The sequence below is a fragment of the Nilaparvata lugens genome, chromosome X, assembly GCF_014356525.2.
Source record: "Nilaparvata lugens isolate BPH chromosome X, ASM1435652v1, whole genome shotgun sequence".
NCBI classification, from domain to species: domain Eukaryota; kingdom Metazoa; phylum Arthropoda; class Insecta; order Hemiptera; family Delphacidae; genus Nilaparvata; species Nilaparvata lugens.
In genome coordinates this window covers 18,597,608-18,615,555 of record NC_052518.1, presented here as the reverse complement: position 1 = coordinate 18,615,555, position 17,948 = coordinate 18,597,608, and the positions used below count along the sequence as shown (strand labels likewise).

Below are 17,948 nucleotides of genomic sequence, written 5' to 3'. Positions count from 1 at the left end.
CAATATTATGGTAAACCAAAAACATTACTGAGATCCAGCAATCCAATTTGAACCATACTTAACAATATATTATTATGCTATTTTATATTACCTGAAAACCAATAACATCACTTTACTTTTCACTCGACTAATTTCTTTACTAGATTGATAAATCCATCATTATAGTTTAGTTTGCTAATAGCCTAATGATAGGCTGTTATGAATTTAGTATTTAGTATTTTAATATTTTACAACTAAGTATTCACTTTGTAACGGTTACAATTCAAACTATGCAAAATATGTAATACCTTCGTATTTACAAAGAATAATATTCCACATAAATACAGTACATACTTCTTATGGAAACTATGATTGATTATTAACTAATTGAGAAACTAATCTATAATTATTCTGTATGTATTTAATTGTGTTTATTTCTGTTGCAATTCTATAGATTTTGAATTTGTATTTCATTTGCATATAATATCGGCTGCGGGCTGTAGTAGCTGGCGACTCATGCCCTCTTCCTCACACATCCACTCTTTTTCCTTTCTCCTTCTTTTTGATAATCTTATTCATCTTCTCTTGTTTCTTTCTATAAAAGATTGCAAACCTCACTTCTCTCACCTCACGGAAATTCAAGAGTAAACTGAAGTCTTAATTGTGTCTTCAAGCAATAAATCTTCCAGCTTAGTCACTTATCTTCGAAATAAGCAAACTTCAATATCCGTGATTAGTATTCATTTGCTCAGGAATTGAAGGCAAATACATCCTCAATAGCCAGGAAATGAGAAATAATGTGCTTCGTTTGAAGAAAAAGTTCTGCTTTTTGGCACGTGGTGTTATTTCCGAATCGCTTAAGGTTTTGTTTGGGAGGAAACAAAGAAGAAACGACGAGATGGAGATGAATTATTCAAATCTGCAGACGAAAAAACAGAACCAATTACAGTTAATTTGGAACATTTTTTTCCTGTGAAAATTGTTGAATTTAGAGAATGTGAATTTGACTGTGATTTGAACCTTTATTTTGAAATATTTTTATTGACATTCTTGCTAAAGCATTTTTTCCATTCATATATATATAGAATAGAAATGACACTCATTCACTCACTCATTAACAGAACTAAAAATCTACCGAGCCAAAAACGTTGAAGTTTGGAAGGTATATTTATTATTTGACCCTCTACAAGACCGATACTTCTTTTATATAAATAAAGACTGTAAATTCAATATTGATTATTATCACAAATATCACTGTTAAATTTTAACAGTAATTAATTTCATGAGAACCATCCAATCAGAGAAGGCCTTTTTGATAAGACGGCTTCTATTGGTTCTCGTGGGATTAATCACGATTAAAATTTAACTGGCTCTTGTGCTACCGGCACATAGAGAAATATTGGATTCAATAGGGAATAGGAAATGAAATTGGAATAGGAAATTTCTCTTAATTACCTGATTTTCCAAACTTGTATTCGATCAAAAAATGTTAACTTGCAGAATCATGCCGAATTTGGTTCGTAAATCTTGCAGAATTATGGTTGAGGTCAATCAAATCAAACATTAACTACAAAATGCTATTCAATTTCACATTCCAGATTCGACTCAACTAAATTTAATTCAATTTCGACCAAGTGTGAACGCAGCTTTCAAGACATTCACACTCGTTTAAGAAAAACTATTTGGATCAATAATGGTGGATTGGCAGAGCTAATCACTTAGTTGACTGAAGCACTGCAGCACATTTGTTGAGCACAACATTTGTTTGTAGTAGGTTTACAACATTGTTCACATTTGTACATGTGGTCTCTGGAGATAAATGACAATATCAACTATTTGATGCTATAATTTTCATGAGTTTCTCATCATTTATTGATACTATGCTTGAATGTTACTTGGTTTCATTTTCCAGATGCCCAATTCCCCAATGAGCAGATAACATACACATACTAAATGCTATAGTTTCAGTTGTGAATAGTACCTAGTTGTGTGATTCAGTTTCATTTGAAATATTCTTGCTAGATGCTTCAATTTTATTGTCTCTGTTCTGCAGCTTTAAGTTTTCCTGCCCTCCTACTCCATCTGCTCCTTTTAATCCTTTATCTTACCCTAATCGTTCTTTGGTTCCTCTCCTCCTTCTTCTTCTTGTTATAATCTTCTTCTCCGTTCTCTTCTCTTCTTCATCATAATCATCTCCTTCTTCTCTTCACACTTTCCTCATGCTTCTATCTATATCCTCTTTCTTCTTTTTTCCTTTTCTTTATAATCTCATTCCAAATCGTCATCCTCATCATCCATGGGAACTTGGTCTGAAAATCTTATTAGAACTCGCGCAGCTCATGCTCCTTTATTTGCATGCGAACTATTTGAGAACGAATAAACAAAAAGTAATGATTAAATAAAGGCTGATGTTTTCCTGATACAGACGAAGAGCTCGTTAATTCAAGTTCTGCTCAAGGCCATGAAAAACATCATGAATTGGTCGACTTCATGATTTGAGATTTCTGTGAGGTAATTAATCGGCTTATTCAGCGTCTATACTAATGTATTTGCATTGCAACGGAAGGAATTGCGTACAACGTTTCTCTCTTACAAGAAGAGTAAGTGTAGAAGTTTTGTAAAGTAAACGTGAAGAAAAGTTTAAAAGCTTAGACAGTGAGTGAAGTTTTTTAAAGTGTAAATCAACTAGTGTGAAAGGTTTTGTACACTGGTGTCTTAACGTTCAATTGGATTATACATTAGGCATTCTGCTAATTATAGTTCATATTCAGAGATTTTTTGATGAATAAGAGTTATCACTACTATAAAGAAGATTTATTTCCCAAGCTATTCATGGAAATAGTTTTTCAACCCTCATAGGCTTCAAATTCTTTACTTTTCGGATTCATAGTTCTATAAAATATTGTACGGTTGTAGAGGAATATTTGCTTGCCCGCTTTATTACTCTTCAATGATTTTTATGACTCAGCCACTTACAAAAGAATCACACATAAGGACGCAAACTGGTCCCAAAGTCAACAGTTTGCAGTCAAAGCAAAGTTCTGAGAAGAAATAAAATTCCAGTAGCATACAATAATAACAACCATACAAGGGTATAGCACTCTGGGAAAAAGCAAATAAAACTCCCAAGAATTTATGTGTGGCAGAGGAAAGGGTGGGGCGATAGGAGAGATTAAACATTCTTTCTATTGTAAGGTTATGAATTGGGGTATTGGTATCTTTAGGAAGTTGAGGATTTGTGTGTAGTTTCCACGTTCCGTTTCGATTTTCGGCGATTTTCTATCGATAAGACTGTGTTGTCATGACGGGGAGTGGGGAGTGGGGAGCTGAATGGCGACTGGAAACATGAATGAATGAATGAATGGAACAGCCAACACCACCTTAATCACCGACTGAAGTGCATCAATTCTGAAGCATCTTTCGCTTCCAGTCCAACGATTTTTTGCTCCTTTATCGGCCCTAGCGGAACAGGTAGACCTGATCCTATCTGAGGACAGGAGAGGAGCAACAACAAGAAAAAATAAAGGAGAGGAAATGACGTGGTGCTGGAAGTAATGTGAACGAACACGAGAGAGAAAGAGCTAGAGAGCAGAATTAGAGTGAAATGCATGGTCACACATTCCAGTGCACAGTAGGCAGCCAGCCCCTCAAAGGAGATCCAGCACCTTCTCATTTTTACGATGCTCATTCATGGAACCGAATTTCTACGAGAAAAACTGCTTAGTGAGTCTCGGATGGGATTTTGAGTCGACATTGTTCAGGCGCGATACGTAAATCAGAGGGTGACTCTGTGAGCTTTGTGTAGAGCCGATTAATGAAAATAATGTAGTCACGTGAACAAGTGTTGAACTTGTAATGCACAATCATGAGGGGGAACAGAAATCACTATTGGATCAAACACAATGACTCATCAAGTCATTTTAACAGTTCTAAAGATCTCCAGAACTCCAGATATCGAATTTTAAATTTCCATAATATAGATATAATGATCACGTACTCTCAGTATTCTGATTAATGAGTGATAACTTTAGGTCAGTTCTACCAGAGAAAAGATAACGTAAGTATATGACTTGTATCAGTTGTCTCTACTAAATAACAGCAGAGAAAAAGTATACGTTTCTGTTTTCTACGTAGTCTATATTGTTTTATTTTATCTGATAACAATTCAAATTTACTTTGCTTTGGTTCAGAGAACACTTTAGACTGTATGCTCATTCATATCGAATCATTATTATCCATCCCATGTTCAAGCCTAGGTTTCATGAGGACATCATCTCATCAATAAAATTGAGTTCTAAATGTATTTCAAATCTATATAAATTGTTTTTCAATACCCCTGTACATTGATAGTACTATCGTAGTAGGCTACCACAGAATAAGCATATAACCGTCGATCCTTTATCTATGTTGGTACTCAATGAAGTAAAATAAAGTAAATAAAAAGGTTGTACAAGCATTAACGCTCTTGTTCGAATGATATATGCAAATTCCATAATAATAAACACAATATGTAATAGCATAATCATGGTTTATTTTACATTGAAAGTTTGAATAGTTTTCAATTGTTGATAATCGACCAGAATCAGTCTGTTTGCTTTAAAGGCCACTACAACTAAACAAAGCTTCTCGGTGATTAACAAACTTGACTCTCTTTCACCCTTCCAGGCATCGAATTTCAACCAGAAATTCTGACACCGGACTTCCGAGATTGATGCCTGATTTCCGGATCACTGCAGTCACATGTCACAATTGCGTGAGAGTCTAAAAACCTCTCGATAGGGTTGAGTGTCGTATCCCTTGTTCTCATCAATGTTTGCGGTCGTATTGTTTTTAACCCTTTCATCGGAATCTAATTGCTCAAGAGTCGGTCTTTCATTCCACACAGTCCTTTATACCGATACCTCTACGTGGAAGCTTTGTTCTAAACCTGGTATGATTCTTTGTTTACCAAGCAAACAATAGTAGAGTACGTAGGGTATGATCAATCAAATTAGTATTCTCTGTAGATTTGGTTTATTAGAATAAAATAACAACGATCATTTCATAGATAAATCTTCTTCCACCCAACATCTATGCTAAGCACGTTCCTGTCAATCTTTGAGATTTCCCATCTATTATTATTTTGGAGTTTACAATAAAATTGATGATTTGAGTGGTAAACTAACTAATAGATATTCATCCATACTAGAGATATTTAGTATCTTTTCAAAATATTCATTTCTTGTCTACAATAAGATAAGTGGGGACACTAGTTAATTCATTAGAAAAATATAGAAGATACATTGACAATTAAATATATTATACTAGTAGTTCTGTGAACAGTAGACCTCACGCAGTTTTCTCATCCACAGGTATCTGATGTCACCAGTTCTAGCTGATTCAGTTGAATCACAATTCACAGTTGAATCATAATTTACTCTCAAAAACTGTTATTTGTTTTTTCCAAGATGATTGTCAGCTGATTGATTATGAATAATTCTATAGTCTGATTAATCCTATCTTCAAAGTAGATGATATGGGAGTGATAGTGATATCAGAGTATGGAGGAATTCCTCTACTTTCATATTATCCTTAAAATGAGAAATTTTAAAAAACCTGTGTATACATCGACGCGCAGTTGAAAAAGGAATATTCCTGACAAATCTCATCGAATTCTATCAACGCATTTGGCCGTAATCGCGTTACATAGAGACAGACAAAAGAAAATCCGAGTTAAAACATAGACCTCACTACGTTCGGTCAATCAAATCATAATAACCACTGGTGGTATCTATGAAAACCAGTTAATGCCACTGGTGGCTTGCATGTAAAGCACTTTTGACTCATTCTTGAAAGACTCTAGTACACAGTTCAATATTATGTAGTCAAGTATGTAGTGCACTATTCTTGACTATCAACTACATTTGTTACATAATTTATTGTGAATCTACGAATACAACGATAGATCAGTAGATTCAGGTTCACATGAACTTGGATCAATAAAACTTTACAAAAAATCTGGACTGATTACAAGTTCTGCCGGTATTTGAAGACTATACTTATGACATGTGGACTACTCTCTATAAAACTGGATCATTTTCAAGACAACTCATTTACTTTTATAACTAGGCTATAATAATGAACCGATCAATGGAACTGCAAGCGTCTTTACAACCGGAAGTGATTTTGTTTAGGCATTGAGTCGCTGAAACATTTATAAACATATGCGATTTAGTGTGCTGAATTATCTCCATTTTGACACAAGCTCTCTTCTACATTTCATACTTCAGATATAATTTGATTTATTTCTTATATTTAAAATTATTGTTGTTCAATTAAGGTTTATTTTTTAGGTTAAAAAAAATGTATAAGTTAATTAAGAAATGAATTTGATTGTTTTTTATTTCTCAAGGCTTTTCTAGATAAGAATTCTTTCCCCACGCACGGATTAATATTCTGAGTGGGGAAATATATTTCCTTGATTTGTATCTATTATTGAATATTTATATAATTTTTGTGGGAAAAATAAATTGAATTGAAAGCTTTCAAGAAGATTCAAGAAATCAGTTGATAAGAGACTCGCAATCGGGAAATTGGGAGACTAGAATAGAAGTTGGGTATAGAAGAGTTCAGTTATCAAAACACACATGGATATTGAATTCAAACAACATCGATTTCGTTAGAAATTTTTCTTCTTCCTCATAAAAGAATAAACGTCTTGAGCGATTGAGAAGTTCCATTCCAAACATGTCAAAATGTTGTTGAGTCGTATCGAGGGCAACACAATGTTTTCTCGTCAAAAATAAATGGGCCTTCGACTCAACTCTGTGGTGTAAACCAATCTCTTTTTGTGATTCACGCAACATATTTGAAGAGACTATTGACAGAGATCCTGAGAGCACAATCTTTTTTCAAAGGTTTTTGAGAGCACAACCCTTTGCAGTCTAAATATACAAAGCACTCATGATAAGTGGTACAGACAAACTTCAAGTGCCCACTTGAAAGAATTGGCGAAGAATCTGCTATCTGTAAACATTTTTTTGCATAAACGACGTAGTGTTGGACAAAGGTACTTGGTTCATACCATGAGAAAACTATGGTCTCAAAATGTAAATAAAAGCATTAAGAGAGACGACACAAGTCTGAGAATCTGAGTTACATCTGGAACTCGTTACCTTATTGACACTTGACTATGAGACATGACGTTTTTATGAGCCGTTTTTTAATGACACCTCATATCACTCCAGTCGTTGGTTCACATGTCTTTCCATCATCTGAGTTTTTCAAACATCATAAAACACGATTCCCACAAGATAAGCTATGCACCATTTATGAAGTATACAGATTTAGATCATTGGCATAAGGCCACAGAACCATGGTTTCCAGTTAAGTATACTCTAAAAATGGGTCAAAGAAAGGAGACGGGGCCGCCAAAAGCAATGGATGAACAGGTAGAAGTTCTAGTAACCCTTCAGTGGTCGCCTATTGTTAATGAGTTTCGACATTTTCGTGGTCTATTGTTAAGGATTCCACTCCGAGGAATAAATTGGTGGCCCCGTCCGAGGCAATCCCTCTATTATACTTGATAACTTGATAATTTGAAAATAAATCAAAGATATGACCAAAGTTAGAATAGACAATTAGAGTTATTTACTTGCATCAGGAGACATTGGAGGACTCTGATTGAAACGATGTTATGAATATATACACGCACGGGTGTTATCGAAAACTGGTGGAATTACCACAATAATTGTGGTAATTCCACCAGTTTAATAATTATTATTCAAATAGTTTTTACTCAGAAATCCGCGATGGGAGGGTCATTAAAATTGTATTATTATAGTTTGTGTAAAATAAGTTGAGACTTGGCCCTCCATCCGAAGAAATTACATGGTTGCAAATTCGTGTAAAATTGCAACTTTCTCAAACTTCCAATTCAACGTCAGAATTTGATGTAGAATGTCATCCCCGATATCCTAGTAGTGCTAGAAAAGATCCAGGTTTGAAGGATTAAAAGGAAATTTAACTTTTATGATAAAATTGGAAACATCGCGAAAATTTGTTTTTCTTTTGAATATCACTTCTCTCAGAATCATGGGGCGTCGTAATGCGTAATAATTTCAGATCAAATTAACGGGGAGAATGTCTCCTTTCTATTGGTGTCTGGATAATTTTTATCCGACCAATAGTTATTTCTTAATTAAAGTTTATGTTCGTCAATGTCGAGACATTTCGAGCAGAAAACATGAAATTTCGACATGCTAGAAACTTTTTTGTTTCAAAAGATAAGTGGGTGGTGAAAGCCAGAAAGTTTCTCAGAAATAATTGAAATTATTTCTTCAATTGTCAAATGTAGTCGGAAGATCGTATTTTGGTTTCCAAGGAAATTTAAAGTTCGGAGAGCGGCTGCATGGTATGCATTGTGTACCAGATTGTATACTAAAAGCTGGAAATTTACGAGATAATTGACTGAATTATTTCAAATGTAAGCAGCTGATTGCCTCTAGAAAGGCTGTAATGAAACACTGCTTGGATTATTCGAGGTGAGGTTGTCATATTCACTATTTTATAATCATGTGGCTTGCAGTTGCTGAATTTTTCAATCGTTCTGTATTTCATTTTTGTTGATCCCAGCTATTGATATTTCATTTCATTTCATTTCATTTATTGACACACTTTACAATTTACAATAATAAATAATACACAAAACCTTACAAAACAATAATATAAAGTGGTTAGGTAACCTCATTTGAAAAAACGTGTTGAGGCACCATCACACTGAAAATAAAGAAAGAGTAGCTTAGAGCCTAGCTAAAATTATATAAAAACTTGATAAATGTTTATAATACAGAGAAAAAAATATGTTGAAGAGTACTAAGAGATAAACTGTCCCTTCATAAATGTATCATTCACTGCAATATGATAATATCAAAAATACAATATAAAAGTAACTATACTATCTAAACAGAAACTCAACATCTTCTAGTGAAAACAACCAAGATTTCAATTCCTTGAGAAAAATTCTTAAATTTAAACTAGAGGACACATGGAAAGGTAGAAAACCTACCATGATATCCTATGGTGGCACGCCTTTCAGCCGCTATTCATGACTTTGAAACTCCTGAGGGGCCAAAATACGTTGTTCCGAGTACGTTTCACAATTGGAAAAATAATTTCAATTATTTCTGAGAAACTTTCTCGCTTTCACCACCCACTTATCTTTAGAAACAAAAAAGTTTCCAACATGTCGAAAATTTCATGTTTTCTGCTCGACATTGATGAACATAAACATTAATTAAAAAATTATTTCGCATTACGACGCCCCATGTTTCTGAGAGAAGTGATATTCAAAAGAAAAACAAATTTTCGCGATGTTTCCAATTTTATCATAAAAGTGAAATTTCCTTTTGATCCTTCAACCCCGAAACTTTTCTAGCACTACTAGGATATCGGGGATGATATTCTACATCCAATTCTGACGTTGAATTGGAAATTTGAGAAAGTTGCAATTTTACAAGATTTGGCAACCCTATGTTTTCTTGGGATGGAGGGCCAAGTCTCAACTTATTTTACTCAAACTATAGGATATCATTGAAATTATTCAACTCTTGAAAGTGCCAGTGTTAAAAGTGCACAAAATATGTTTGTAAAGACCTATAGACTTATTTAACTTATAATCAAACAAACAGAATAATTTAAAGTCTGAGAACTCATGAAACAAGTATAGCCTACTGCAGATATTTCAACAGCTGCCGACTTCCATTCATATGAAGTTATCAACTATAGAGAATAAAATGAAGAATTTTTCACCGAATGATGAATCTGGGGATATTGGAATGTCAATTATGAAATCTTTCCTCATGTATGCGCTCAAAATGATCAAATTATGCAAACGTAGAGGAAATAAATATGTTTAAAGCCCGATCGAGTTGTTGAACCAAAATTTGAAATCTTTTTAGAAGCATTTGATGAAATTACATGATTTCTATACGATCTATTAATACAATTTCTATTAATCTGTTTTATCAACTCTCTTTGTAAACTTGATAATCCATTGATCAAATAGCCCTATTATACAAATCATAATTATTATACAAACAATATGAATACAAATCCTATTAGCCTCATTGTACCCAAATATACATCTGATAATTTAATGAATTCTTCCTCTTTGTTTTGAATTCATATAATTCTTGACACTAATTCATCTCAGTTTAGTAATTCTAAGAACAAAATGTCTTCTTCAAGAAAAGGTAAACTTCGCAAAGAACGTTTTGAGAAACTCATTCAATACTATATTAAAAGTATAATGAAAGATCAAACCATAAAAAATAATAACCATATTATATAATATGAGTATAGCCTACTAACTGTTATATAACAATGAGATTGTTAACGTGAAATGTGAAATTTGGTGTATTTCAATAACTTTGACAAAACATCTCTACTCTACAAATAAAATAGTATTAGGTCTTGGTCTTCAATGAATCTGCTGGAAATTATGAAATTTTGAACATGAATTATTGCGAAAAATCTAGAAGCAGGTCTTCGAACTGCGTAAATTCAATATTTGAGAAAGGTAGATTCAAGTTTTGGTGTTTCAAATCATTCTTGATGCCACAACCATATAATCGGACATATCGTATATAGTCCCATCATCTCTCATTATTAAGATCCTATGTGTATACAGTTACAGCTAGTGTAACCATGTACCTAGTGTTATCAATGTATCTGTATTCTATTGTATTCAATTGCAGTATTCTATTTGTATTGGATTGTTTTGTGGATGAATTGTAATATGAATCTTTCTAGTATAACATCAAGTACATAAGTTAGTGCATAGTTAAATTGTTCATTGACTACACAACTCACGCTCCATAACAAAATCACAAGCTCATCCAGATTTATGAGATTATAATTTCAAGACTTCGTTAAAATTTCTAACAATGGATTCCGCATGAATCACCAGAAAAATATAATTGATAGACTGAAATTGAATAAACGTGGGTTGTAGGCCTGAGATGTAATAGCTGAGACTAGAAATGTGGAAAGCACAAAAAATTAGGTGTGTCTTGAAGGGGACACGATGGGCTGATGGGCTGATGGCCCTCTGTGGGTGGCAGCAATACAATACATTTACAACACTGTGGTTTCCGATCTTCTGGTTTCATTTTCTAACACAAAGGAATGAGTTCTAATCACTTTTTCTTTCATGATGTTACTTTTTACTTGATTTTGTGCCGCAATTCCTTGACTGGCGCTGATAAATCATGAAGTGGAAGTACGTATTCAGAGACAAGACTTTACAGTGTGCGATTCATTTCTAACTGACAATATTATATATATATATATATATATATATATATATATACACTTTAAAGTGTCTTCTGTTATGTGCTATATATGAAGTTTGTAATATAAATTAAAACAGGGGGCACAAGACAGAAATAGATTGAAAACACTTGAAAACTTACTTTAGAAATGGGGGAAATTTTCGGAAACTGAGTTCCTTCCTCATATATATATATATATATATATATATATATATATATATAATTAAGGTGTAAGATGTAAGATTACCTGCGCTCCGGTTGTATCCGGTTGATAATCTATCATATATATATATATATGCATATATATGCACTCATGGGCCAATACAATACGTTCAAAGATTCAATAACTTCTTTGGCCTATTTATTCAAATTGAGAATTCAAATCCACTCATAATGTAATGCACAATAAAACTTCAATTTTAAGGTTGGAATACATTCGTAATCTTGCCTTTGAAATTTCTTCATGAAAAATTTACTTCCAAAAAAACGTTTTGTACTTAAACCTTTAGAACTATTTGATAAACACATATGTATAAAACATAAAATTTGTCCAAAAAATTAGATAATATGACAGTCTGAAAGCATTATCAGACTGAGAAGCGGTAGTATTAATTATAAGGAAAACTGCTAGTTTAAAGAGGATTTCACTATAACAATTTTCACAAGTTTTGCCTCCAAAATTCCTGGCACCGATCGTTTTACAGAAAGTAAAGTAAGTTTATATAAACATTACTTTCTTTTCTAAGTGTGTCTTGAAGATTTCAAGTTTCAGTGTTCAGTGAAGTATTCAGAAACATGACTTTTTGTTGTGAGATTTACTTGAAACTGTCAGCATTTTTTAAATGAGAAGCGTTGATATTATTTAAAGGAAAGTTCCATGCCAGTTTCACTTCTCAAAATTTTCGAAATAGCCCCGGTCTATATGGAGTTCAATTATCAGGGTAAGTGTTGATAGATTTGGAAAAATACACATTGGCAAAACTTTCTGCACGCTAGATATTCTCAAAAATTATTTGAATAAAATTGGAAACGAACTTGGATTGAATTGAAATATGATAAAAAGCAGAATTACAAAACATCCTACAGTTTACGGTCGTATGGTTGTGAGGAATCAATATCAATTTATGATCTATGTGGTAATTTCTTTTTTTCAATCTCATACAAAGTATCATAGACGAGAAGCAAAATGTATAATAGATTAGTAGTTTTTTTAAATTGATTGAAAACGCGCGATATTTCATCTAAATTCTGTGGATGATTACTTGTAGAAATTAAAAAGACAATATCGGATTGAATTAGATTATTATATTGTCATGAACTTTATTTATTTACTAGTTCAATGCAGGGAGAAACTCCGCTTTGTATAGGTTCACGCTTGATGAGCAATGAAGATTATTTAATTCCATTGAATCTTTAAAAAGAGGAAAAATTTTAATTTCATAGCTGAAAAATAAATGTTTTATAACCACTCATTCGCAAGTTCATTAGTGGAATCGTATATGAAAAGAAAAATTGAATGTTGAAATTCTGGCAGTGATATATATCATATGCAATGATGCATATAATATTAGCAAAATTGTGTTCTACTTTGCTATGTTATATTAAGAACTTCTCAAAAAGGGTACTATGGTGTTATTCTAGAAAAATTAAAAAAACCTATAGTTTGGGAAATAAAAAATACAACGTTTCTTATTATTATTTGTGGCAACTCCGTTTTGGTTATTCCACCATTGTTTGAAATCTTCAATTGCAATTTGATAACTCGACTCTGTATTTACTTATTCATTTGCTGAAAGATAATTATTCACTTTCCTTGACTTTTATATATCTACCCATATATATCTAGATAATTCTAGGCAAACACTTTTCTGAAAATAATTCAAAGTGTATTGTCCATAGTACTTAAGAGGCCACAAGAGAGTATTGAAGTTGCAAGGTTTACAATGCTCAAACACACTTGAGTATGAGCTGTACATCATAAAAATGGAATGAATATCTGATATATTTTTATCTTCATAGCTCAGTGGAAAGGAGTCTAATTTCTGTAAACATTTTCCGGTCAAAAATCATTTTTAAAATTTAAGGTTTCAGAAGTTGGATAAGTATTTAATCAGGGCATTTCTTCTTTTAGGACCTGGGTAAAGATTTTTCTTAGCGCCCTTGAACAAATTTTTAGTGATTTGATGATAAGATTCAAAACTATCTCCTCGCTATCGCGACTAATTCCAAATTTGAACCGAGTTTTTGAAAATTGAGTCGAAATTCAGGGCAAGGCAAATCAATGTTTAATTTAAAAAGTAATTTACTGGTTTTTGTCTGTGTTATGAAATTGTAACTAATCCGAAAAAATTGTATGCCATAGGGATAGGCAGGGCTGCTCACAGGGGATAGGGAGTTATTTTCAATCTCCAGTCCCCTATAATAGAATATAATAGAAATATATTATACAAATTATTAGCCTATAAGAAAATAAAGCAAAAAGGATGACTACGCCAACAAAAAGTATGTAGACCTCGCATAGTATACATACTTATTATTCTGCAATTTTACTTAAATCATTGACTCCACAGAGTCAAGTCTGACATTGATTCCAGTCAATGAATTATCGATTCCTCTCAAGGAAATACCCTACTTATAAATCAATCAAATTATGTTAACACCATCAAAAGTTTGTCTTGGAATCTGCAATAACGTTTTCTTTGGAGTACTTTTCTCTGGACTAATTCACTGTAAACTACCTAACTAGAAATGTTCAGTTTGAAAGTGAAGAATGAAATTCCTCTTCTGGACACCTCTATAAAACTAAAAGCTCTGAAACATAGTTTTTCTATGAGCATGATCAACTGAATTTTTTACTCGTGTTCAAATCATCCGACGATACATAATTAACAATCCATGCTGTAATCAGAATAAGTGTTCCCTAGAAATTAATCTTACGAAATTGAGATTTAGATCCCACAAAAAAGATATTCTTCTGCCCTGATTACATTAAACTGGTAGTACCTAATATAATAGAGGATTCAAGTAACTTTCTGTATTGATCAAAATTCATTTTTTTCCATAAAAGTAATTAATAAAATAAATATTATATAATAATACTAATAATATCATTATATTTATAAATGACTATAATATAAATAATATTACTGAATAATAACCATTATAAATAATAATAACAATAACATAAAATAAATATTAATAATTACAATATGCCACTACCGGCAAAGAACAACTTGTGCGAAGTTATTGTTTAATTACAATATTATACGGTCATGAGAATCAAACGTAATGATAATGTGATTTACATTTTTTGACTCTGAAATATTTTCTTTCATTCATCGTAAATACTGTAATCATCAATTGAACTTATCCTTAGAAATTGTTTCACCGTGTACAGGCTTAATTAATATAAAATACAGTATATCCATATAATAGCTCATATGATTAGAAGTTATTGTTTTTTGTGGATGGGATCCCGAAGATCTTGGCACTGTATAAAAACTTACATTGTTAGAATACTAAATTACCTAATATTGTGTTTTTTTGGAATTTCTTTCAACCTTTGCAATACTGAGTTAACCCTGTATTCCTTATTTACCTGAGTTTACCTCTGAGTTATCCCTTATTAAGGGGTCTTCATTAAGGATGAACACATCTCTTAATGATTACACACCTAACTAAGCTCAAAAAATGCAGAATGCAGGTTACCCCTTAGATTCTACAATCCTACAGTGATTATAAAATGGATTTTCAACATTTCATCTTTTCATGATGTCATCCTACTCATTACAAGAGACGTCATCCATCTGTTTATGCCACGGGCACATCATAACAGCCGATCTACATTTTCATTATATACTTCGATAAACTTCCTATTGATGCTGTATTTTTAATAAACAAATCTATTTGTTTTGCTAAAAGCTCTGCCAAATGTCTAGACTTCGTGATTTTTACTATTTTTGAAAACAATCAACTATGATAAAAAAAATATCACTGAAAAATGGCAGTGTGTACTGCATGAATGCCAAAATCATTCTTGAATTAGTTAACTTATTTAGAGAATTTGTTGGTGTGCCTAGTGTCTGCTCTATATGTATTGTAAAAGCAGATACCGGTGTTCCTGAGCTATCTTCCAACAAGGTTCATGTAACGTTGTTAACTGGCAGGATTTTAATCTTTCTATATTCACATGTAGTGAATAAGAAGAACCACTTTCAATTCATTGTGAGAGGAAATACCGATTGTATTTTTTTAATATTTGAATGTAATTCACTTCTAACTCATTTCAAGAGAAAATACCGGTGTACCACGAATACAATAGAGAAAAGATAGCTCTTATGCTATCTTTTCTCTATGCTTATACCTCTACATATGAATATTGTTGACTGACGAGAACCAGCCAACCGGCATGATGCTATTCTTTTAAATTAAAAGAATTAAGATTACATTTAATGTAATCTAGTATCAATCTTTTTCCTTTCATACTGTTGGTGCAAAATGCAAGTAGCCTAGTCATGATCTAGAGAGATGAGAGAATAGCCTAATGGAATAGAAATCGGAATTAATTTTATTGCCGTATTCCAATATGAGTCTTCCATTTGCAAAACCAGGTACATCACAAAATCAACAATTTTCAGAAAATTAAAAAACTATTTTAAATAGCTATCTTATCTGTGTGCATATTATTCAAATAATAATTTGAGCACGGGAAAAAATATAATTATAGCTTGTTAATGTCAAAATCATTTACAAAACAAAGATCAGGATTATCATTTACAAAACACAGATTATGACAAATGGACAAGTTGTCCAGTGCAATCAAACAATAAATTATTAAAACATGATTAATGGAAATAGTGAGTAGACAGTAATCTACTTACATGTCATGAGATGACTCTGCAAGCTGACTAGAACACAGATTAGTGAGAAGGTGAAGCCTTGAGCGGCAGACATCCTGTGAATCACCGCGTTGGCTTCCAGGATTCGGGCCGAAGTTGAGGATGTCAAACGCTGGAGTACCCAGACGTTCCCTACCTACAAATGTTGCTGAACAACATGAAATGTGGGAACGATAGTTCAATTGAACATTGGCACAAAAAGTCAGTTTCGGAAACACTGATGCCGGATTGTACGCGTAACGTCAACCTGTGGACTGTGGTAGCGAGTAACTGAGAGCTGAGACCGAGCACAGTTGGTGAATGGAGCCAGGACCCAGGAGTGACTGAGCCGGTGCCGCATGAATGAGTCTCCGCTCTGTTAGTGGAGGTAACCCCGTGTGGTGGGGACAGCTGACTGAGAGCGCATCAAGGTTACGTACTGAGAGAAAGAGATGGTCACAGAGAGTATAGAATGTTACATCCTATCATATACTATGTACTCTCTGGATAGCACTGGAGAGACTCCAAGCACATACACACACAATGCATGTAAAAGAACTACAATATGCATAGTGATGTAAATAATAATATAGTATTGTAGTAATAATAATATACCTCCGAGAGGTGGTTGTAATAGTAACATATTATAATAATGTATAGAGTTTTTCATTACGAGTTTCTCAACTTGACAATTGAAGCTACAGGTATCAAATTGATTATCATCTATCTTGCCATTATATGAAAAGTTATAACGTTCATATAACTAGTACAAATATTTGTGGAATTGTCTAATCAAAAAATGTTATCTGTGTAAGCAATAATAATAATAATAATAATAATAATAATAATAATAATAATAATAATAATAATAATAATAATAATAATAATAATAATAATAATAATAATTAATAATAAAATAATAATAATAATAATAATCAGCAGAGCTGATACTGTCTAAGAAGAGAAATTCAAGGAAGACTGTGCAAAGACTTGAGAAGGTATGCAGAACAGGGCTTAGCTCTAGGAATAAAATATCTGCTATAAATACCTGGGCAGTCCCTGTGGCCATGTATACATTTGGCATAGTCAAGTGGACAGATACAGCTTTGCAAGAGTTTGACAGAAAGGTAAGAACAACTTTGACAAAGAATAGACTTCATCACCCCCGTAGCTCAATCCAGAGGCTCTACCTGCCTAGAGGTGTTGTGGAAGAGGCCTCTTGAGTCTGGAGACTATGTGTCGTCAACAGGAAGACAGACTGCGGAAATACTTCCAGAATGCAAACAGTGGTTGCTAAAGGCCGTTTGTCTGGTAGACAGGGAGTACAGCCCATTGCAGCTGGCACATGGAGTCCAACAGCTAACAGCCAGCACAGTAGAAGAGAGGCTGGAAGCGTGGAAGCAGAAAGAGCTGCATGGAAGATTTGCTGCAGCACTTCATTCTGATTGTGTTGACAGGAAAGAATCAATTGAATGGTTGCAGACTAGTGGAATATTCGGTGAGAATGAAGGTTCATGTTTGCCATTCAGGACCAGGTAATCAGCACTAGAGCTTACAAAAGATATGTGATGGGACTCACAGTGGATAGTAGCTGTCGGCTCTGCAGGAAAGCCATAGAATCGATACAGCATATTTGTGGTGGCTGCTCTGTACTAGCTAATACAGAGTATTTGCAGCGGCACAACAATGTGGCCAAAGTGGTTCATCAGGCAATGGCGAAAAGATATGAGTTGATAGCGAGTGAGGTGCCCTATTACAAGTGTAAGCCAGAAATGGTCTT

At 33.3% G+C, this 17,948-nt stretch overlaps 1 protein-coding gene across 1 annotated transcript in view; it reads right to left on the bottom strand.

Moving 5' to 3' along the window:
* LOC111045173 overlaps nt 1–16,603 on the bottom strand; it is a 78,465-nt gene extending 61,862 nt beyond the window's left edge. Inside the window, exon 1 of the mRNA XM_022330497.2 lies at nt 16,172–16,603. Within this exon, the coding sequence (XP_022186189.1) occupies nt 16,172–16,244 (73 nt within the window). The 5' untranslated portion in view covers nt 16,245–16,603. The remainder of the gene's footprint in view (nt 1–16,171) is intronic.
* Between the last annotated feature and the right edge of the window lie 1,345 nt (nt 16,604–17,948).